We start from the raw sequence: 24,686 nt of genomic DNA on the forward strand, positions 1-24,686 counted from the left end.
AATATCACATATAAAATAACAACGCATAAATTGCTGCTTATTTATGTATTTGGATTGTTAATGCCCGAAGTTCAATGTAAGCTTATTGGGACATAATGTCGTAAAAAATTAGTGTTTATTTGATGAACATTTTTACTCTAGTATGATCAGTGATTTATAGTTTGTTTTACAGGGCGAGTACTTTGAACCCTCAATTTCTACAATATTACTAGGTATTTTATAGAGTTTTGCGTAAACATTTAAGCTTTCTTATCTCTTTGATACATAATTAAAATACTATTTTTTAATTTGATGAACATGAATCAACAGCATTTAAAGCACTTGATTTTAAACTTACTTTGTTTTATAGTTACTTTTGTGCTAATTTTATTTCTGACTGGGAGGTGAAATTTGACTCGATAGCGGTTTTCTTTTGTTAGGAGAGTGAAAAGAGGAATTACCAAATATCAGTTCGTTTGTTCTTTCTCAAGCATAATCGAATCGTTTACCTTGTTGCGATGATAAAGCCCATTGTCAAAAAATTACTCCAAGACAAAGATGGTTAAACTAAACGTATTCAAAGGACTCTATCTCAGTGAAAGGACAAATACTTGCTCGATAATATAACCAACAAATATATCAATCTATCAAAAATGAAAACAAACAAAAATTGCGCTTTCTTTCACTGTTTGCTTTTAGTGTTTTGGAACTTTGGATTCACCCATACAAATTTGGTACATAATATACCAAATGTAATTAAAATGTTTATCTTGTTATAATTAGCTATTACAAAGTAAAGTCTTAAATAAAATGTTAACAGATATAAGTGCTTATATTTAAAATATGAAATATTTCTGCGTATGGGCCAATAATCCTACCTTTTGCAAGGAAAAAAATAAATATCACATACATGTATTAGACAAGTCAGTTTTAGTATTTTTAGGAGTCAAAGAAAATTATTAATCACAATAACGAGTTTTTGATTTGCCTGGTTTCATTTAGTAAATTTATACCATCGAAAACAAAAACACAAAAGTATTATGAGGTAGTGAGAATTTGTAGTGCATGAGATGTTTTACTATTGCACGTGACGTATTTTCGGTGAAATCGAGGGGCGTACATGTGAATGTGTCGATAGGGCTTACCAAGATATTTCTGAGATTGATCAGATATGGGTATATTGTTTTAAGAATTAAAAAGGTATTTTATTTGTTTGATATTCCTGGTTTGGTTAATCGTTATATGTGTAGAATAATTATGTGCATGAGGTTTTCGTATCTGTGTATATTCGTCTAAACATAATCAAAAATAAAACCAGTCTATATTTATTCCATGAACTACACTGTCCTAGACGGTAAGCTTTGTAACTTAAGTTTCTATGTAAGAGGAGTTTGTTATGTATTACAATGTTGTTATTTAGTGTAAATTGTCAAATGCAACTGTGAGTTTTACGTTGCAGTATCTTGTAAAGTTACACAAATTCTTGTATGCGTAGGGCTGGTTGTTGTAAACTACTGTTTAGTGTAATAATTTCTTGCGAATATTTTTTTTGATGAAAAATTTTGACTTGTTTCAAATTCCTAAAGAACCACATTTCCAACCATATACTTTTCTGTAATAAGATCGATAAAAACAACAACAACAAATTTAATGTATAGACAGTGTCTTTTCTTATTTAACTTTTGCATGTTGAAAAGGAAAAACTTTTTCAAGCTTCACACTTGTATTACCACTGGAGTTCATAATCCATTGGATTTTTAAACATTCTAATTATGCACTAAATTGTATGTGGAGCAATGAGTTCCAAGGCCCACCTTAATATAATGGAACTAAGATACTGGTGCCATGAATATTGCAATTAATCCAGTTAATGTTTGCTAAATTTCTTATGTATAAAATAGTGATTTCACTTTTTATTTCACAGCTCTTTACAATGAGATGAGTAATTCAATATTATATAACACATGACTCATCATTGTTAGTAAGTTGTGTATAATAGTCAGTAAAGTGAGGATTGACATTTTCTGCTTTCTTCAAAGAGGACAAACAGTGCTAGTTTCTAAAGTCAGAATCTCCTACAATAACAATAAGCCTTTTACTGTTATGTTAAGCTAATCCAGTTTTACATATCACTGTTAATGATATAGCTGGAAGACTACAAGAGAATACCAGTAAACATTTTATCATTGTTTGTAGTTTTGGCCTAAATATATTAAAAATAATTAATAACGTTCTTTTTCTCATAAACCTCAATTAGATACTTTACAAGTAAACTGTAAAGCCACTCCTCTTCCTATTTTGTTTTCAGGGTAATTACAGAAGACCATAAAATTTTTAAGTAACTTCTTCCATGTCTTCATTTAAACAAGATTCAGTAACATCCAAGACATCTAACACACTAACAGACCAAATTTTTCTATTCTAGCAATATGTAGCTAATAATTTGTGTTTGTATATTAATATAATAAAATTATTTAGTATTCCACTGCATGCAAAAATTCATGGTATGATTCAGAGGGTGATATTTTTCATCTGTCTCAGCAGAGTGTATACTGTTACTAACAGGTGTTTAGTTTTTAAGAAATGCACAGGTATTTCCAGACTTGCATAACTAAGTGTACATGTCCTTTGCATTAGCTTTGTATCTGAGAAGAAATGTTGACTATAATTTTGAATTTGTTGTGTGCATCTACTAAGTGTGGTAAACTTCGAGTAAAATGTTCAAAAGTATTATACACAAAAAATCAGCTTTGTACTAAACATATTTGAACCCAATATATATCTCAAAAGCCAAATGTGGCCTGATTCAGGCTGTAAGAAGTTGGAGTGTAAGATGATGTTCATGTGAAGAATAGAAATGCCTTTGTCCATTGTACAGTTTGCAAATTCCATTTTCATAAGTTTCATACAACCTTCTAATTGCATACCTAAAGGTTTTTCAGTATTCCTGTATGCTTTCTTATGTTTAGCTTTTTCTACTAAAGACTGTCCCCAGATCAGCAGTGTGTGGTGAAATGGTTGTGGCATGTGCACTTTGATCCCAGCCCATGCACATAATACAAAATAGAGCTTAAATGCAAATATCTTTTATTATTCATAGAAATTTGTTATAGATATAAGCAGTTTACATATTCAGACATATCTGTGATTATTGCTCATTTAACACTCATCCTTAAAATTTCATACCTATACCCGAGAAGTCAAAGAACTATTTATTAATTGTTATTCTTGACACCTCTTTTTCTGTTTCTCTTGATTTAATTAGTATTTTCCTTCAACTTTTCCTCCATCAAGCAAGCTCTGTGGAATCATTTTGATCAGTTTCAAAACCAAATGTTTAGAAGGATTTTCTACCCTTTGTCTTTAATGCACAGTACAAATTGTAGACCATTTACTATCACTTCTTACCAAACACAACAGCAGTTGAACCAGGCAATTAGTTAATGGAATTAAAGTAAACAAAAGAAAAAGAGGGCCATAAATATTATGTGAATATGAATATGAGAAGTAGCATATCATATGCCATCTAGAAAGGTTATCAAACAACAATACTACATTATTTAATATAAAGTTTTTGAGATAACTAACCTAAACAAAATATGTGGATAATTGAGTAATGTGAACTTTTGGTGTAATTTAAGTTACATATGACTCATAATTTAATTTTGAATGTAACCTAAAATAGAGTGAAACAGATAATTAAGATAAGCCTATTTTACTAAGAATACAATATTAAATAAATTAAAAATTATTACTTACAAAAAATCTATGAGGTGTGAAGGAAATGCTCTATTCTTTCTCGCAGTATTATCTTTTGAATAAAATTGGCTTAGGTTAAATACATTCTATTAAAGTTTTCAATAATGCTCATTCATTATTATGTATTTTAACTATAGTGATTAGATTTTGATAAATATGTGTGCATATAAATAGAGGTAGTAAACTTGCTATTTCTGCATCTAAGATGTTCAGTATTTTATAACGGTAATGAATAAATATATAAAGTGCCAATTTTGTATGGATGATAATTATACAGAAACAAGTTAAGGGTCATTAGGGAAGTAAAAAAGTATAGTTTTAATATTAAAATTCTCTGGGGCACTACTCATAGGATCATTGAGGTTAACTTGTCTGTAAGATGTAATTTAAAAATGAAGATTTAGGGAGGAGGGGGCAGACAGTTGGCAGGAAAGATAAAATATAGACAGGGTTTGGGTACTATAACCTGTAATGCCCTGAATGTTAGTGCCACTAATTTCTGTAGGTGGTTGTGGGCATGGTATTTATCCCTAAAATCAAGATGATAATGTAACTAATATAATGTTTTTAAATCAGTGTTTAAAAAATTGCAAATTTAAAGATCAATATCCTTGATAATCTGATAGTTCTTGGATTTAAGAGATATTTATCTCTAGTTATTGATAATTTGGTGAACTGCAAATCACCTAAAGCACATTAGGAAGCAAGGATAGATGACATATTTTAACGAAGAAGTGTAAGTGAGGCTTTTGTAATTTTCACTAGTTCACAATAACGTGGAAAATCAGTTTATCCTTTGCTGTATTTTGCAATAAATGTTGGAGGTCATTAAGAGTTGGATAATTTAGGGTTGACAAAAGTTATGGGAGTCCATAAGAATGTAGATCTGACAAAGGTTTGAAGGAGGGTTTCATATGTATGTCAACAGGGATAAGATAAAAAAGGAAAATATTGCACATTTTTTAAGAAAATATTGGGGATGTTGTAATGAGTGAATGAAGAGCGTGAAACATTTTATTTATTGAAGTTTTGATAGTTGAAGGAAAAATGGGGAAATTTCAAAATCAGTGGTTATTTGGAGGTAAAAAGAATATTTTTTATATATTATTAATATTATGAATGGGATTTTTGCTCAAAATTGTTATTTTTATTTAGGTAGAAGCACGTTAATTATCCATTTCTTGTTGAACTACCTATATGCTGACCTTAGAAGACGGAATAGACGAGATCACCACCATGCCTGACTGTGACACAGGATCAAAGGTAAAGAATGAATCATCACACTTTGTTTTGAAGCTTTTACTTCTGATTAATGAAGAATGTGGGTGGAATTATTTGAATGAGACCTTAGCTCTGGCATCTGTTATAGTGCACCCATCAGTTGAAGGTATAATTGCACCAAAGAATTAGAAACGGTACATAAAATAAATTTATGGTCATTCTTTCATGCAAAAAAAAAGGAAAACTAAGTTGAAATTTATTCAGTAAAAGTTCATTTAGTAATATACATCAAAAAGTAAAAAATAATTACTTTTTTGATTGATTTCAATGTGCTCTGAATAAGAACATTAGTGTTTGTGATTTTCTTGAATTTTTTGTGATCATAATATGGCACTTGTATTTTGCTTGGTGGTATGTTGCAATAATTTAAAAAAGTAGTGCCAATGTGAACCTTGTAACTTCAATACAAGTGTACAGTTTATTGCTTTTAGCCAATCTCTATTTCTCAGCTTTGATTGTCATGATATGATGTAATTACCCATATATATATATATATATATAAGCTTTGAGTTGTCATTCATTAATGATTTAAATATGTAATGAAAATTCCTTTTCTGTTCAGTTGTGTAAGCCTGTATGGTTTCCTCTTCATTGTAGACTTTTTTTTGAGATCAGAACAAAGTAATGAAAGCTTAACTTCTGAACAACATCTGACACAATTACTGTCTTGATTTATTTTTTAAAGCTTGTGAAAAACTTGCTTGATCATTTTTACTGTATTTGAATTGTGTTGCAATATGATAAGTAGGAAAAATGCTTTCATGGAACAAGATCACTTGGAGAACTGTTAGGTTTAGTTAGATTTATTGCCATTGAACTGTGTATTGTTTTGAAGAAGAGACCACTGTTTGTTATTGTGTTCACATTAGGCCTTATTTGGCTAAATAACTGATTGTTATTTAGAAGAAAATCACCGTAAATAAAATTATGTATAATTGAATATAAAATAGATTTATGTATTAAATGAAATCTGAGTTGGCTTGCTAAAAATAGATAATTTAGTTTAATAAAATAAAAATTGATTAGAAAGTTTTACAAAAATAAAGGAAGACATAAGAATCATACATTAAAATCTGCAACAAAGGTTGACTTTCTTAACTTTAGCATTCTAAACTTCAAATTTTCAAAGCTGTAAATTTGCATAAATCTCACATATGCAAATAACATTTATTTTTTAGAAATCAAAAACTGGGGCAAATTTAATCTCAAGTTTGAAATGACCAGTTAGCATGCTTTTTTGTAATACAAGAAAACATTATGGGACAAGTTTCAAATTAACACAATTGTTGTTTGAGTTAGAATATATTGTAGTTTTGAGAACTTGCTATCAAAAATAATTTTAAGAGCTGAAATATGAAAATATTTGTATATAATAGATTGTAGAGTTGTGATAAAGTTGCTGACATAATTATAGTAGGAGCTTGATGTAAAAATGTTTGTTTGGCAGTAAATACTGTAGCATATTCATGAAAAAATAGTTGAATCTGCAAATTTATTTAAAGCTGAGACTCAGCAGTTGTCAGTTAGTGCATATTTCATATTTTCTTATATTCTACAATAGCAAGTTTTAAAGCATTGAAACATAAAGTGAATGAATGTGTAAGAGATCTATGGTAATGAACCATTTTCTGTCAGTATCATTTAATGTACAAGATGAGTGATTGTATTCAGACATGTCAACTATTTACTGAAAGATTTTCAGACTTATATTCAAATCTCTATCATGAAGGGAACTTGGAATCTGGTATCCTTTGTTTTGTTAGGATGAAATTTATCACAGACACCAAACTTTTTTTTCTTTTAAATTAAGAAATAGAAAACAGAAAATTATTTGATAACTTATCTTTTATTGGAAGATGGAAAGCAGAATACTGTTTAAAACTCCTTTTTTTGAAGAGATGGAAAGACTATTTAAAAGAATTAGTGCATTTTTTTACTGTGATTTGTTTAATCCATTTGACCTACATGTCAGACTTTGCATTGTAACTTCATTCTTAGAGGTACTTCCATTTCTGTTTATAAATGGATTTCATGTTATAGAAGGCTGTGATAAAATTTTTATTTTTTATTTTGTGAATAACCATTTTGAAGGGTTGTTTAATAAAATTGTATTATTTATCGTAAGTACGTGTCCATTCCCCTACTTCCATTTTTGATCAGATCTGCATGACAGTGTAGTGCATCCCCTCATAGGGCTCCATGGTGGGTGGGATCAGTGGGTATTGAAATTTACCTTTTTTCCTATGGATGCTCCTATGAAAAATTTAAATAAAATAGTGAAAAAACAGTCAATAGGTAAATGACCACGTCTTGAAGACTCTGAGCAGCAATCTTCAACGTCTGTAACACATGTACCTCATTTTCTTATATTTCATTCTCTTTCAGAAAAACCTTTTGGGCAAATGTCCCCCTTTTTTATTCAGAAGGGACTAGAGGGACTTGCTGGCTCTCCAAAGTCATTAAAGAAGCTACAATCTGGAGACATAATGATTGAAACATCCACATCCCAACACATTGAACTCCTCTTGAATTCAAAGGCAATTAGGGATATACCTATTGAGGTTACCCCTCATGCTACTTTGAATTTGCCACGAGGAGTTTTTGTTGAGAGGGATTTGAAGAACGTCCCCGAGTCGGAGATTCTCACTTGTTTCTCCACTCAAGGAGTTTCTGTAGTGAGGCGCATCTCCGCTTACAAAGATGGAATTATGATACCGACCAATATCCTCATTTTAACATTTACATCACCGCGCCCACCTGCCATCATCAAAGCAGGTTATCTTAATTGCAAGATATGGTTATACATTCCAAACCCTCTCAGATGTTTCCAGTGTCAGCAGTTTGGTCACTCGAAGACATCATGTCATGGTTCCTTGAAGTGTGCTCGTTGTGGTGGCAAGGACCATGATGCCTAAGAGCATAAAATGGACCTTCATTGCGTCAATTGCAATGACTCTCACCCGTCCTACTTTAATTCTTGCCCTAAGTGGTTGGAAGAAAAAGAGGTGCAGCATTTGAAAACAACTCATAACATTAGTTATCCTGAGGCTCGGAAATTGCTGTTCGCCATTTCATCTAGGACATATGTTGCTGCACTTCATTCCACAACTACAGTGGGAGTGCAGACAGATCTCTCTATACCTCCAAGAGAATTGTTTTAAAAACAAATGAAGAGCCTTTTGACCTCCATGGTTAAAAAGGTTGATGAATCGACTTTTACATCCATCTCTCTTTCTCCCTTATATTTCAACAAACCCCAAGATCCACATCCTGTGGTTTCAAATACAGGCATTTCTTCAGATACATTTTTTTTCTCCCACCCCAAGATGCAAAACAATCATTCGTTTGCATCCTCAGTCACTGGAATCCCCTTCCAACAACAAAGACTTGCCCAATCAACCCAGGGCAGGATCCATGGAGGTCGATTGACCTCCTCCGAACAAGGAAAGTAAGGAAAAGAGACGGGGTTGTAAACAGAAGGGTTCCTCAGCCACTTTACCTACTCGTCATTAAAAAATAGCCACCTTGATACAATGGAACTGTCGAGGTTTATGTTCTAATCTTGATGACATCCAAACACCGATTGCTTCCTACCATCCTGTATGTCTTTCCTGGAGGGGTGGCACTGTTGGTTGATCCCTTGGAGGCCATTCTACCACCAGTTCTAAGGTTATATGGGATAGGGTTTGAAAGGTCAGTGGGCACTACACTTCTGTCCCCCTTTCGATCTTACTCTCTGATGGCCAAGAGGTAGCTGATGTCCGGAGCATCGCCGATACTTTAGGTGAAAGTTTTGCCAGGTATCTAGTACTTCTGCTTGTTCCTCCACTTTCATGGCCAGGAAGACTTGGGCAGAGCGTTCACCTCATTTCCTTTCGAACTGACTATTTCGTTGACTATAATCGTCCATTTACACTGGTGGAACTGAAAATGGACCTTCATCGGTGTGACAGTACATCTGTTGGACCTGATGATGTACACTATGACATGCTGTGCTATCTCTCTCCTACTTCTCTTGATATTCTTCTAATTGTTTTTAACCAGATCTGGCAGGAAAATGTTTTTCCTAATGCCTGGTGCCAGGCTATTATCTTACCTTTCTCTAAGCCTGGGAAAGATTCCAAGATTCCTTCAAACTACCGTCCAATTGCTTTGACGAGCTGTCTCTGTAAGACCTTAGAGAGGATGGTCAATGCTCACCTTGTTTGATTTGAGGAATCAAACAACCCCCTCAAGCTCACCCAGTGTGGGTTCCGACAACAGCACTCCACCATGGACCACCTAATTCAACTTGAAACATCAATCAGAGAAGCCTTTCTCAAATGCTAACATTTTGTATCAATATTTTTTGACATTGAGAAGGCTTATGACACAACATGGAGGTATGGCATTTTCGAGACCTCCATATATATGGGTTACGTGTCCTTTTCCCCCTTTTTTTAAAAAATTTTTTAATGACCAGGAGATTCCAAGTTCTTGTGGGTTTGACACTTTCCCGTTCTTTTCTACAGGAACTTGGGGTCTTTCAGGGCTGTGTTTTGAGTGTCACACTTTTCTGTATAAAGATAAATGCCATCACTGAACAACTCCCTTTCACTGTTGCAAACGGGCTCTATGTCGACGACTTTCACATCTCGTGTCAATCGTCGAACATGAGATATATTAAGTGGCAACTACAAACTGCCCTTAATCTTGTACTGAAGTGGACCATGGCGAATGGCTTTAATTTCTCTCTCTTTAAAACCGTTTCATGCACTTTTGCCAACTGGGTATTCACCCTGATCCTGAACTCTGTATCGGTGAAGTTTCGCTGCCAGTGGTCCCTGAGACTTCTTGGGGCTTATCTTTGACTGTAAGCTGACCTTATAAGCAGCTACGGGTCAAATGAACAAGAGCACTAAACATCTTCCGTGTCCTCACTACCACCAGTTGGGGAGCGGATTGGTGTTCTATCTTAAAGATATATGGTGCTCTTATTCGATTGAAACTTGACTATTGATCAATGGTCCATGGCTCTGCCAGACCCTCAGCCTTAAAGATGCTGGACACCATTCATCATCAAGGACTTTGACTCTGCACTGGGGCTTTTTGCACCTCTCCAGTTCAGAGCTTGTGTGTAGAATCTCATGAACCTTCTCTGCACCTTCTCCGTTTGTACTTGTCTTAACTATATTCTTTGAAACTTCGTTCCTTACCAAAGCATCCTATCTGGGGATGTGTTTTCCTTTCTCAGTGGGCCATACTTTTTCAGAACAGACGATCTGCCATTGCTCCTTTCGGCTTTCGCATCCAGGCGCAATTGAATGAATTGGGTCTGTCCTTGGATAACATTGCAGAATCTACTGGTCAGTCCATCCTACCATGGTTTATTACAGTCTCCAGATATGACCTTTCTTTAAGTCATCTGAGAAAGGCAGATACTCCTGAATGGAAGTACCATCTTTTATTTACTGAACATCATTCGAACAATCTTTCCATTCCAATTTATACGGATGGTTCCAAATCAGGTAATTCTGTGGGCTCTGCCATGGTTTGTTGTGGTTTGGTGGTTGCATGCAAAATCCCCTCTGGAGCTTCTGTGTTCACTGCTGAAGTGTATGCCATATCCCTTGCCCTGAATCAGATTGAAGCTAAGCAGTACTCCAACTGTACTATTTATACTGACTAGCTTAGTTCTCTACTGGCCCTGGAATCGCTTCACGTTGGCTCACACCCTGTTCTCGCTGATATTCAAAATCAACTAGCTAATTTTTCATTCACATCTACTTGAATCCAGTTTTTCTGGATACCAGGCCACGTTGGTATTTGCAGGGAATGAGCTTGCAGACATGGCAGCTAAATCTATCTGCTCTGGCACTATCACCACTGTGCCCATTCCGTACATGGACTATGGTCTTGTATTCAAGGCTTGGCTCCGTTTCAGCTGGCAATCGACTTAGTGACCAATGCGACAAGAAGCTTTTCCAAATAAAACCCTATATTGGGCTTTGGCCGTCTAGCTTCCGTAAGGTTCGGAAGGGGGAAGTTGTTCTCACTGGACTATGCATTGGTCACAGTTTTTTAACTCATCGTTTTCTTTTATCTGAAACTGATGTCTCAGTGTGTAGCTTGTGTAACACTCAAATCACTCTAGGCCACATTTTACTTTCCTGTCATCGTTATGACTCTTAACAACAGCACTATTTTAAACATGTTCTGTCCCAAGGTTTGTCCGTAACATTGGACAGTGTTATTGGTAACGGTGACACTGCCCACTTTGATAAAGGTTTTAGTTTTTTACTGGCCATTAATGTTTTTAATCTCATTTAAGTGTTTGATATTTATTCATTACACCTTTTTAATTGTGGTTCCCTTTTAAGAGTCTCAATCTCTCTAGTTCAATTTGAAATTGGAAAATGGCCAGAACACTAAATAACTCAACACAAGGACTGGAAAGGCCAACTTCAGGTGGCTAATGCTGCTGTTTGAACTACCTGTTCGTCGTCCTGGGGAGTTGTTATTGCAGTTTTGCTGTGTGTCTTTTAACACTTTTATTACTTTACCTTTTGGTACTGGCCATAATGACACATAACCCGGAACCAGGACTGGAAAGACCAACTTCAGGTGACTGATGGTGGTTCTTATACTTACCTGTTAGTATTCCTGGCGGGTTATGATCATTACCATTCTGCTGCAGGAAGTCCTTTACAACTTTGTAAACTGGATGTCAACATTAGTTTTATGCCATTTTATGTTGTTAATTGCTGTTTTGTTTTTACTTTCATTTCCTTTTATGAATTTTACTACATTTACTTTACTTTTACCTTTTTACTGGACATTTGGCTAATTATTATTACGATTTTGCTACATGTCTTTTAAAACTTTTGTTACTTTACCTTTTGATAATGGCTGTTATGACACATAACCCGGCACCAGGACTGGAAAGGCCAACTTCAGGTGACTGACTGAGGTTCTTGTACTTACCTGTTAGTCTTCCTGGTGGGTTATGATCATTACCATTTTGCTGGAGTAAGTACTTTACAACTTCTTTTACTCTGCTTTCTCTCTTAACATTATAGACTAGGTGTCAACATTGGTTTTATGCTTTTTCTGTTTTTCAATGCTGTTTTGTTTTGCCTTCATTGCCTTTAATGCATTTTACTACATCTAATTTATTTTTACCTTTTTTACCGGACATTTGGCGCATATAGTCTAGCTGCTTTGTGCCATAAAACACTAAATCAACCAACCAACCAACCAGTTATTGTTCCCCAGGTGCAACATACAAATTAGTATTGTTATGCTATTTAGCACATAAAAAATGTAAGTGAATGTATAGTCAACCATCTAAGGTATGGATTAGTACTGAGAAATGGTGCACTGTAAAATGTTATTTTGTGTATATTGAAAATAAGCATTTCTTTGTTTTGTAGGCTCTTGAAAAGATGCATGCTAGTTCTAAGTTAAATATAACTCATTTCAGTAATTAAAGTTACAAAATAAAATGTTCAAATGGATCTCTCTCAATAATAATTGGGATACATATTTTCAGAATCGGTCAGAAACCGTGGATTTGACTGACCAGTCACTACTTGTTGATATCTCAGATGCCCTGAGTGAAAGGGACAAAGTAAAATTTACTGTACATACAAAGGTAAACTTTTCTAGTGTGTAAGTTTCTTGTTCACAGTGTAAATGTTGAAAATACTGTTTCTATGTTTATGGATTGTAGATATTTTTTAACCATTTGAATATATTCTGTTTTATAAATTGAGAAAGTTAATGAAGTTTGAATATCTTTGCATTGCAAATATTATTTTCATATTATCAATATTTCATTATATATGTGTAGATCCATAGTTTTTTTTATGCTTCTAACTTGTACTTTGAGTTTTAAGTTTTTTTTGTTTTGTAAACACTACTAAAGATTGAATCTTTTTATGAAAGGCCTGAAATTTATATGGAATTTTTTTTGCAACTAGACATTACTCTTTGTAACTGACTTTGTTTAAATAACATAATTTTTCTAACCTAACTCTTTCTTTACATTTTGTTGAACAGCTGTATTTAATACTTGCATTGAGTGAATGTTTTTTTTTTCTGTGTATAGAACAAGGTGTTACTATGAAGTTTACCAATATATTCTCTACAACATCATTACTTATTTCCTTTTTGTGTACTGTTTTGTAATTTTCTATGATTTAGTTTTTGTTGCATGGTTCAATATAGGTTGTTTTTTGGTCATGTGGTAGAATCCATAATTGTGTGATGTATTATTAGTTCACATTTTAGTTACACTCAAAAACCATCTACATAAAAATTTTAGCATGTTATTTTAGGCTACATAATATATTTATCTTTATACATACATATAGTGCATACTTTACAGGCATTCAATACTGAAAACACATTTTGAATAAGTCTTCAACATTCACTGTTTAAAATTTTTCTGGGATGATAGGGAAGAAAAATCTCTTGTTGAAGTGAAATCATAGTTTATACTTTTTTTTTCTTGAAGCTCACCATGGTTAAACAGCAGTATACAATGGCAGAAGTAAAGTAATGAATGTCAGAGAAGCCTAATGATTTATCTCAAAACTTCTGTCAAAGCACTTATCATGCTGAAGGCATGTCATTGTTATGTGATTATGTGATCTACACAACACATATGATACAACCACTAAGAATCTTGTAAATTACCCTGGGATGCATAAAATATACATAGTAAGTATATCTATGTGAGGATATATAGAAGGTCGGTGAGTATATGCCATAATTCTATGGCAGAATTAATTCAAACAAATATTATTCTGTAGGCTTTACAACAAAATGCAGCAAAAGCATTAACTTATAATGCCAAGTACATTATGAATCATTTGTTTTCCATCATATCTTTTTAGTTTTATGAATTTGAAATAATAACCAAATATTAGTTTTCTTGCTGGTGATCTAAATTTTTTTTTTAATTAATAGCTATAAAAAATCCTAAATTTTCTTTTGAAAACTTTTAATTAGAAAGGCAAAGCTTATGCCTTTTGTATACTCACATTTTTCAAAGTAGTAAATCATTTGCTGTGATATGTGTTATTACTGGTTACTGCTAGTTTTTCATTACTAATTGTTATGATACAATAATACTCAATTAAAACAAGAATAACTCGGAAGGTTCTAGTAACATGATTCAATGATATAATAATTGCCAGTTTATAAAAGTTGAACTACAAAATGTATGGTTCATATAATTACTAAACAAACTTGTAGTAAACTATTGGTTCTAAAATTAACAGATTTAAAATGTGTTATATAAACTTGCGTCAAATGTAAACTGCAAGAGTTGTGTATGTCTTACAATTCTTAACAAGGAATGAAAGCAAACAAGTTCACTGAATGAGGGGCATGATTCTAGGTGTTAGAAATGTTTGAATTATTTATTTGTTTTTTTTAAAGAGATTTTGTTTTATGCTTTAGAGTATTTGATAATAAGTACATGTGTGTGGGTATATATATATGTGTGTGTGTATATATATAAAATGTACACTCTGTTCATGGGCAATACTCACATCACTGGTCGTTTCAAGTGAAAATAAAGGAGACAAAGCTTCTATACATTTCTGAACTTAATTGTACCGAATTGTAGATATAATATCAAGAACTAGGTCTTCAAATATGTTCCATGGGTTTCTTGTATGTGGAAATCTGGAAACAATCTAAAAGCTTAACTATCTGTAAAATAGTTTGTTTATCTGGACTAGAAGACAAGAAAATATAGTACTTTTATAAGCAAAGCATAAGAGTACATTTAATCATATATAAAGGAATACATAAAATACTGATTTATTAATAAAACTGGTGATAAAAATATGGCTCTTTAAGAAAAGAAATTTATGAATTATCTTAAAAGAAAGTGTGTATAATTTCTACTACCAATAAGTTTCCATAGTTTGAAATTATAACAGAGAATGAGTTTAGATATTTGACATCAGGTTTTTGCAAATTTTTCAAATGAAAAAAAATCGAAGAGAATTAGAGAACAGAAAAGTAGAGAGGCAAGTGGTAGGAATAGTATTTATTTTCTGGGTTAAATTATATTCTTTTCCATGAGTAGACAGGGATCTGTACAGCTTTAAGGTACAAAAGGTTGAAGTTATGCATAAAAAGTATCTTCTTTCAAGATATTATGATTGATTTTAAAACTTGAAACAGGTGTTTAAAAGAACTCTTTTCATTTGTATGGATGTCCAACTTTCCATAATTTTCCTCAGCTTATCTGTGAATAGTACCAGGCATAAGTTGATACTGAGAGAGAATTCAAGATCCTCATTCTTACAGTCAGTCTTTAAATGTAGACAAGTTAGGATGTAGAAATATTATTAATGGTTGCCAAAAGTATTAGTGATTATTGTTTCTTATTGGTGACTTGCAGATGGGGTTAACTCGCAAACATCAGTGGGATGTGTTGGGAATTGATCTTAGAGATTTCATTTTTCAAAAAAAACCTTCATATTCTCAGAGGGGGCAAGCTTCCCTGAAAAATTCTAGTTCCATCCCTGTTACATTATAAAGATAGAAATATATTTTAAATTCCTGCGTGAAAACCCTTTGATATAATTTTAAGCATTGCATGGGAGAAGATTTCTAGTAGAAGTACATTATAGTAATAGGTTATCATAACTTCTACACATTTCCCAGGCACTTAGTTTAGAAAAGTTAATTTTACAGGATTATGGTTTTCATTATTTTTTTGTGTTTCTTAGAAGTTTTGGTGGTGCAAATGAATACTGGTATTTAGACATAAAATACAAATTTATTGGAAAGAGTTTTGACTTATGAATCACATTTGAAGAAAACAAACAAAAACTTATCCTTGTATAACCACTTCAGAAATGTGGGAGAACAAATGAATATTCAACTTCTTTCAAAATTGGCTAAACAAGAGTTGAAAGCTTACATATGTCTGTATAGGTTTACATTTGTATAAGGTTGAGTACCTTATATTAAAACAGTTTGGGAACCACATCATGTTAAAACAGTCAATGTGTCATACCTACCCATGCTCTGTCTAATACCATGCATTTGAAATATAGTTCTGCAGCATAATTTCCACAACAAAAGACATACCAGTCCTACCTGCAGGGCTTCTGTAATCCACCCAGTGTACAAGTGTGATGGTTTCTACATTCTGATTGCAGAGAAACCACAAGTGCTGTATCCAGTAGCTTGACTTTGTATGCCTATGTTTGGAATACCATGAATACATATTTTGTTATCTAGCTGCTTGAGATGTGTGGGAATGTTGAATGGGAGGTACAACTAATAATCCTATACCTTGCTCACCTGATTTCCAAAGGGAGATTATTCTTTATTGTGTTGCTTAATGTTGTCTGGTGCATGTGAACAGCATTTGCTACTTACCTTTGTGTTTCTGGATTCTTACTGTTTCAAGCTGCCAACTTTTGCTTACTACAGCTAGAGCACTTGTTGCAGGTCTCTTTCTGGATAATCCTGGTTCTTCTAGTTGATTCGCTTTTCTGAGTTTCTAGTACTATTTAAGCACAAGCAGTATTCTTATCCTATAAATTTAACATTTCTTAATCTGAATGTCTTTATGATCTGGGTATATGAATATTTTGGTTGGAAAGGGTTGTTACACACCCATCTCAGAAGTGATTAGTTTTCTTGGCATCACATTGTGCATGAATTTACAAAACATGTCATAAGGTAGCTCTAATATATATTATTACACCTCGACTATAATGGCTGCAGGTGTCACATGACTTGCTGATTTGCATATTCCAAATTGTTTTAATACAACTTACTCAAACCCAAAGATCTTTAGATGGAATATGTAATTTTATAATAAAGATATACTTTAAAATTTAATAAAAAAATTAATAGAGATTTGTTCATATTTTACAGACAACATTACCAGATTTTCAGAAAAGTGAATTTTCAGTTGTTCGTCAACATGAAGAGTTTCTGTGGCTGCACGATGCTTTAGAAAGTAATGAAAATTACTGTGGTTTTATTGTAAGTCTCTTTTGTTCTGCTATGTATAGTTTAGTAAGGGTTAACCTGTGTATCATAAAACAATAATTTATGTATAACCATGCATTTGCATGTGTTAGACATTTTATAAATATTAATGAATTTTTGGTACACTTGCTACTTGCAGGCTGTAAATTGAATAAAATTTGGAGATTTTTGTAATGTTAGAAATTGTAAGTTGTGATTTATACTGTAAAATGCAAACACTCATATTTTTAACCTGTTTCCTATAATTTTTAATATTTAGAGACTAAATCTCTTATAGATAATGTGAAAAGCATTTTGTTTTGTGTTGTGTATTGCAGCTATTGCTCATTGATATATGGTGAAAAGTAAATGCATTAAGAACCAAAAGTAGTTGTGAACAAAATTTTAGACAAGTTTTCTTGTGCATATAAATTTGATAGTGAATAAGAACTCTACAGTGTTTAAAAAAGACCAAAGTCTAACTTTTGCTTTTAAATTATCTGTACTAGCTCTGTAATTTTTATTCTTTAAGTGAAGTGTTTGCTTTTGTAATTTTAGTTGCTCATTGATAGAAAAAGAATGGTTTTGAGAATTTTGGAAGCAAAACTGATTGATGCTTTTAAAACTTAAAAATACTTGACTTGATTCACTTTCTATTGTTGTATTTTGCTAAAATGGAACAATATGAGAGCTTTAAATTGTGTTGAAGTGGGAATTTTAAAAATAACCGTAATTTCACTTAAAACTTTTCACAAAATGTAAACTCATAACACGGATAAATAATTCTGCAAAACTGTTTCATTGAAAGGAAAGTAGTAACTTTTTATTACATGTATATATAGCAAAACCAGTGTCTGTGTTGATAGCCATTTTTAGGTTTGAATTTATTGTTAAATTGTTCAGTGGCATATTTGCAGATTCTGCTGTTTTCCATGTTACATGATCATTTATAAACTGATGGAAACTAGCTATTAAGACAAGTTTTAAACTACAGTGGCTGAAACTTTAAAACTAGATGATTTTGTTCCATTATTTGATTTAAATATCTTGAAACAGTTGATTATCCTTGTTGTCCCAGATTCCTCCAGCTCCTCCACGTCCCGACTTTGATGCCTCAAGAGAAAAGCTACAGAAACTTGGTGAAGGAGAAGGAGCAATGACAAAAGAAGAATTCAATAAAATGAAACAAGAGTTAGAAGCGTATGTTTATTGTTTTGTAAAATTTGTTATTAATGTTATGGTATTGTATTTTTAACCTTTTATTAAGATAGAAAAGATTGAAAGGGAAGTAATTAAATTACACCTTTTACTATTGGACTTGTATCCGTAAAGCTGATTGAGTTGTTTAGTATTAAGAGAAAGATGTAAGTAACAAGAATTGTTTTCTAACCTTAGAGAGTACCTGGCAACTTTTAAAAAAACTGTAGCCATGCATGAAGTATTTCTACAGAGGTTAGCTGGGCATCCAGTTTTCAAAATGGACCACAGTTTTCGAGTTTTTTTAGAATATGAAAAGGATGTAAGTACCCTTTTTTTTTAAAATGAGATTTCTCGTGTATTTAATTTCAAGTTACATTGTAGTGGAGCATAATTTTGTGTTGTCTTCAAACACACTAAATTAATTTTTAAGTTAATGTATCTTTTGTTCTAAAAAGAAGTGTATAAGCACCTAAGTCATATGTATTTCATCATCAACCCATGACTTTAATTTATGAAAGCTATAACCAATTGGAAATTGCTACTAACAACATCATTCTTCTTTAAAATTAACTTTAGCTATGTCATTTATTATCTTGTGTGTTGAAATGTTAGTGTGTGTAATTCATGTATAAAATTTTTTTGTTATGTTTTCAAATAGTTTTGAATATTAAAACTAGTTTCATTTAGTTTCATTTTTATATTTTAACTGTTTCACGATAAATGATTGACTTGATTGAAAATTGGTGTATCTAGGACATGGGTTCCAGAATTTAAGTCTACAATAACCTATTGATGAAGTTCACCATCTATATTAAAGTATTATTCAAACTAGTGAACTGTTAGAAGCCAATAAGCCTATAATTGACAAATTAAGAGGGATGTTAAGAAAAAAATCTTTTGCAAATTATGTGATTTCAGTTTTTATTATTACCTCCAATTTTCAAACACTTGAGCACAGTACTTGTACCTGCCTTGGATGGGGCGAGTCAGATATGCACAGTGTTTTTCAGCAGCCAATCAATAAGTTGAAGTGGTGGTCTCACTATTCCATTTTTCTGATATTCCTGATTCTTAGCCTGTATGTACCATGCAACTTAAACAGGAATTGCACAGTGAGGATAGCACTGTCAAGTGAAATGTTCCTGTTATTAAAATGAATCTTCCAGACTCGTAGTTTTGCCAAGTAAATTTCTGAAATGTGTGCATCGTGAGTGTATTGCAACTTGACAGTTAGAATTTGTAAATATTCTTTCTGAGTGGGTACTAGTAATTTTTTCTGAAACTAAAACACTAACTGTCAGTTTGCTAATATTAATCTAGAGACCTGAATACTATCATATTATTCCATACACAAAAATTGTGGTGGTGTGTGAATTTTATTCTTTGTGCATTTTTAGATTTTGTGTATAAAAGTCTAACTTTCTCTTAGTATCAAACTGGAAAATTATCATTTCAGTAGCCTATGTATTAACCAGTATGATTTTCTATCATTAAAAGAAGTTTTCCAAGTATTTCTTTAATAAAGTTTTTTTTTTATCTAGATCAGTTTTAGGCTTAGCATTCCTCCCCTTAAATTTAAAGAAAACTGTGTGTGGTAAAAGTAAATAACATTTTTCACTATACACAGAGAGAACAATTATGTACATTCCCATTTTTCATTTACTAATAACTACAAATGCAAATACTTTTCTAAATTTTTTTGTGAAGTTGAAAATGTACAATAAAATTTAATTTTTTTTGCATTTGTTGAAACAGGTGGATTGTATTTGGGTTAGGCCTTAAATAACTTATACTTTTATTCATTCTTTCAAGTATTACAGTAATATTACTTATAGTAAAGTTACACATTTGTATTTTTAGTTGTTTATGATTTTTTCAATTTTTTTTAATGTAAATATTTGTTGTTTTTGATGCAGTTATCTGTTCGAGGAAAGAACAAAAAAGAAAAATTTGTTGGGCTCATTAGTAATATTAAAGAATCAGCAGATGACATGCTATTATCAACAACACAGAAGGTATGTACTTAGATAAACACCATTAAAAGTAGAGCAGTGTTAAATTGCATTTGTATTTTGGCAGAAAACATTTTTAAAAGCTCTAAGTGAATAGATTTTTGTACATACAAGTAAGAAAAAAATCATATTTTATTTCAGGTGAGCACAGCATTATCTGGACTTTTCTCTGATACTTTTTCACACAATGATAAGGTCAAGATTTTAATGTGTTAAAAGTAAATAAAGGGTAAATATAGTCTTGGCGTGAAATAAGTTTAAGTAGTCTCTATTTTCAAGTTTAATGTTTGGACTTCTTTTGTCCAGATGAATTAAATTGTAAATATCTGTGTGTTTGTACATATAGATATGCATACTTATTCTGTGTATACATTTCAGGATGTGGATGAGTTTTTTGAACATGAGAAGAATTTTTTGATGGAATACCATACACAAGTGAAAGATGCTACTTGGAAAGCAGATAAAATGACAAGGTGTCGTAAAAGTAAGTTGTATTAAGTAGTTTTGTCAAATATTTGTCAAATAAAGATTGCTGTGCACAAATTATAGATTTTTAAAATGCACCATGACTATTATGAAATTTTATGTTGTGAAATAAATCATTGTAATATTTGAAGTTCAGTTAATTCCATTTTTCATATAGACATCCAAAATATTTCATGTCCAAACTTAGGTATCTTGTTGCATTGCCAGTTTTTTTAATGGGTTCCTTATGAAATATAATTTTGGTAGAAAATTTAAGTTTAAAGAAAATAAGTAATCTCTGAGTAATAGCTTATTAAAGATGTGTATGTATGTGTACACACACACACACACACACACACACACACACACACACACACACAGCATTTTGTTCAGTGTTGGTGCAAGTCATTTGATATGGAGGATTTCTTTAATTAATAATTACAGATCAGTGTTGGCTTTGTAAGTGTTATTGAAATTTGATAAGTTCATCTTTTTTTCTTCAGTATGTTGATGTATAGAAGAGTCACAGAGGTTACTTAAAGTTTTTTTGTATTTTCTTGGAAATTCCCATATGTAAATGGCAGTATATTAAATATTGCAGGACCAGTGGAGCAATTTTCAGGATTTGTTGTCTTCCACTGTACATCTTCCCTCTCCTTCCCTGTGTCCTTGCTTTGATACAGAACATTTCTTGTGGAGTCTTGTTGGTGGCATTACCCTGGTTTCTTCTGCTTTGTCAGTTAGTGTCTTGGTCATCCTCTTCTTCTGCTGGGTTCTTGCCTTCTCTTGCTCATACCACACAATTTTTTTTACACAAGAATGTCATCCATTTATCTTCACATGCATGATTTGTGTGTTCCACTACATGCAGAGCCAATCTCTTTAGATGTGGAGCTATTTTTATATCCAATTCTTATTGTCCTTCAGCTATGTCCCTTTATCAATTGAAGTAGCTACTCTCTCTCTCTCTCTCTGGGCCATTCTACTGTGGTCCATGGTTTGGCTTTTTTACTTTTGTTTCATTATAACTGGTTATTGGTTGGCATTATCAACTACATATTGTCTTCCCCATTACTGTAAGTTTTTTTCATCTCCTCTCTTCACAGTTCAGATCCTTCTTTTTTTTTTTTTTTTTTATTTGCACTTCCTACTCCTGTGCCTTACTTGAACTTTAATGTGATTTCACACATGAAGCATCCAAGCTGTTGGCTTCATATTTTTTATACTATATTTTTTGAAGACATTGTTTAGATATAAGTGCCATCAATGCTTCCTATGCTCTCTTTCCATACATACTTCTCTTACCATGACTGGATTTATCTCCCTAATACTTTGTTGCTTCAGATTGTGATCATTCTTTCTCTACTATTTATCTTTCTTTGATTTCTCACCTCTGTAATCAGTTGCATTCCACACTGCCCCCAGTTTTGGCTGTTCACTGTTACTTGGCATACATTTTCCTTTTGTGGTTCCCATTCCTGTTTTCTAACTTGGGGCTCTCTGGCCATAGACCCATCATCTTAGGATAAAGTTAACTTAAGTGCAAGCTATTGCTTAAGGAGATTGTTATGCTACAATTGGTAGGGGAAGAATATCATTAGATGATGATGATAATATGCACTAGCACAGCTCATGTTAATGTGTGTGGTTTAGGAAGAAAGTAAATCTTCTAGGTAGATACACAAAGGAATCAAGCTATTCTGTTTTGTTTTTCTTCTAATTCTTCAAATTCTTTACTTAAAATTTTTGAATGTATGCAGCTGAGTTGGTATTTTAAAACTGATTATAATGAATTGTATATAGCTTTACAATTTACTACTGATTCGTTAATTGATGTACTTTTTATAGATGTTTCAGACACATATCTAACAATAGCATCTACCTTACTTCAACTTGCTACAATTGATGCCACAGACTTAGAGAGGTAAGAATACTAAATAGCTAAATAAATCATGTATGTATGTTTGTAGATCTGTTCAGTAATTACTTGAAAATTTGTTTCAACTGTATTAAGGTTTTTTTTAGTTTTCCATAGTTTGTTCATAGAATTTTAGTTTGACATAGATTTGTTGATATGAAATGTATCAGAGTTGGTCGACACTATGTGTAGGGATGGTCTAGGTTAGGTACTCAATAGGTATGTTAAAAATATGCACACTAAAAAAAAAAAAGACAGTTTTTACTTTAACAGATAATTGCCACTCACTTTCATTTGTTTCTTTACCTGCCATCCTAAAAACATATTAAGAAACCATTACTTAGGTATCAAACCAGAAAGTGATCAACCCACCAAATTGTTTATTTTTGTTCTTTTTTCAATCTAGGTAACTATACATCTTCTTTATCACTAACTTTAGTTTAAACCTAAATTCACTGCATGTGTTTATGGGCAGTGCATGATGTGATATCTTAGTCATGACAACTAGTAGTAATTAAAGAAAATAAATTGTAATTCCAGTGTAAATTATTATTACTCCTTGAAGCTAACATTTTTACAGATATCTAATGTTTATTTAAAAAGCTGAAGTATAAGGTGAAACAAGAATTATCAGTCAATAATATATGAACATCAGATGATTGTAGCATGTAGAATACTCAATGCTTTGTACACTATACAGTTAGTGTTTTTAGAGAGCTAACTCTTATATGTATAAAGTAAAGGAGTAAAAAAAAATCAATGCCTATAGTATTAAAGTTTATCACAAACGTTCATAGAATACACTAAATTTTAGTCAGGATAAAAATGTTGCAAAAGAAATAACAAAAAGTATTTTGTAAAATGATGCTGTAAAAAATGCAAACAAAAATATAGGGGTAAGGTAGCTAGCTGTAAATAGATCATCCATACATCACTTTCAGTATTAAAATTTAATGCTACACTCTGAAATGCATACTTAACTTTAATATTACTTCAGTTTGAAGTATAATATCATGGTTATGTCAGGGTAGGCATCAGTGTATTGTAGCTAAGAGCTTAAGACTTGTGTACAAGGAAGACCAAATTCAGTCAAAATACATCTTGATTATTACAGACAATTTAAAGACTTGCTATGAGGTTGGGTGAATTGACCAACTCTATAACCATTTTGTGTTTGTGCACTTTACAGTGCAATACGAAATTTTAATATTGAAAGCCATATAGGTATGATCTGTGTGTGTGTGTGTGTGTGTGTGTGTGTGTGTGTGTATATATATATATATATATAGCTATATCAGCTGCACCAGATTTTCAACCTTAATATAAAATCAATTATTCAAAGATACTGTAATTAGTACACGCACGTCTGTTTTTAACTCTTGTTAACACATAAGCCATCCGACTTTCCAAACCATATCTATGCTCTTTGTGTATATTGATCAGTATAGCTTGAATATAATTCTTTATATTTTAAAGCTGCAAAATCTCATTCAAACATATTTTGATAGTTTTTGTTTGTTTTGGAACTAGGTAGAGATAGTTTGTTTTAAGCTAACTATTTTTTTGAAAAAAATTTCTTAAAGTGAAATTTTATATGACTAAGGAAACATTGAAAAATAATAAACATTGAAGGCTTTACTGTGTTTCATGCATAGTAACTGAAATATATGAAATGAATAGTAATAAAAGCATGTATTGTATTAGTTTACACATGTGCAAGCACACATGTATGATGCTTCTAATAACTTAACATAGAATTAGAATTTTAGGACAAATGGCTATAATTTTTTCAAATAACTTGCTGTAGTAGTTAGGTTTTCAATTTGTTTTTGATTAAAGATTTTGGCTAAAAATAAGATAAATGTTAAGAGTTGTAGTTAAAATTGGGTTTGATCAATACTGAATGCACAATTTTAATTGGATGTAATCAACTTAATATCTGTTTGTAATTTTGTTTTTAGGGTATTTACAAAATCTTCAGAAACTCTTGAAAAAGTTAGGGTGAGTTGTGATTAATTAAGTTAATTTAGATTTATGTTAGTGTTCTGTAAAATAAAGTTTAGATACACTATTATATAACA

At 32.1% G+C, this 24,686-nt stretch overlaps 1 protein-coding gene across 3 annotated transcripts in view; it reads left to right on the plus strand.

The window, feature by feature from the left end:
• The first annotated feature begins 1,039 nt into the window (after nt 1–1,039).
• The window catches only part of LOC143251549 (sorting nexin-6-like), a 38,864-nt gene continuing 15,217 nt past the window's right edge, over nt 1,040–24,686 (plus strand). The window contains exons 1-10 of one of the 3 annotated variants that reach the window (XM_076502823.1): nt 1,040–1,179; nt 4,894–5,001; nt 12,551–12,652; nt 16,915–17,025; nt 18,089–18,210; nt 18,406–18,529; nt 20,127–20,225; nt 20,601–20,706; nt 22,536–22,611; nt 24,567–24,606. In XM_076502823.1, the coding sequence (XP_076358938.1) occupies nt 4,936–5,001; nt 12,551–12,652; nt 16,915–17,025; nt 18,089–18,210; nt 18,406–18,529; nt 20,127–20,225; nt 20,601–20,706; nt 22,536–22,611; nt 24,567–24,606 (846 nt within the window). In that variant the 5' untranslated portion in view covers nt 1,040–1,179; nt 4,894–4,935. Of the gene's footprint in view, nt 1,334–4,893; nt 5,002–12,550; nt 12,653–16,914; nt 17,026–18,088; nt 18,211–18,405; nt 18,530–20,126; nt 20,226–20,600; nt 20,707–22,535; nt 22,612–24,566; nt 24,607–24,686 lie in introns of all 3 variants that reach the window. The other 2 variants (XM_076502830.1, XM_076502837.1) reach the window with 2 other exon arrangements.

This window comes from Tachypleus tridentatus, chromosome 1 (genome assembly GCF_004210375.1).
Source record: "Tachypleus tridentatus isolate NWPU-2018 chromosome 1, ASM421037v1, whole genome shotgun sequence".
Classification (NCBI taxonomy): Eukaryota; Metazoa; Arthropoda; class Merostomata; order Xiphosura; family Limulidae; genus Tachypleus; species Tachypleus tridentatus.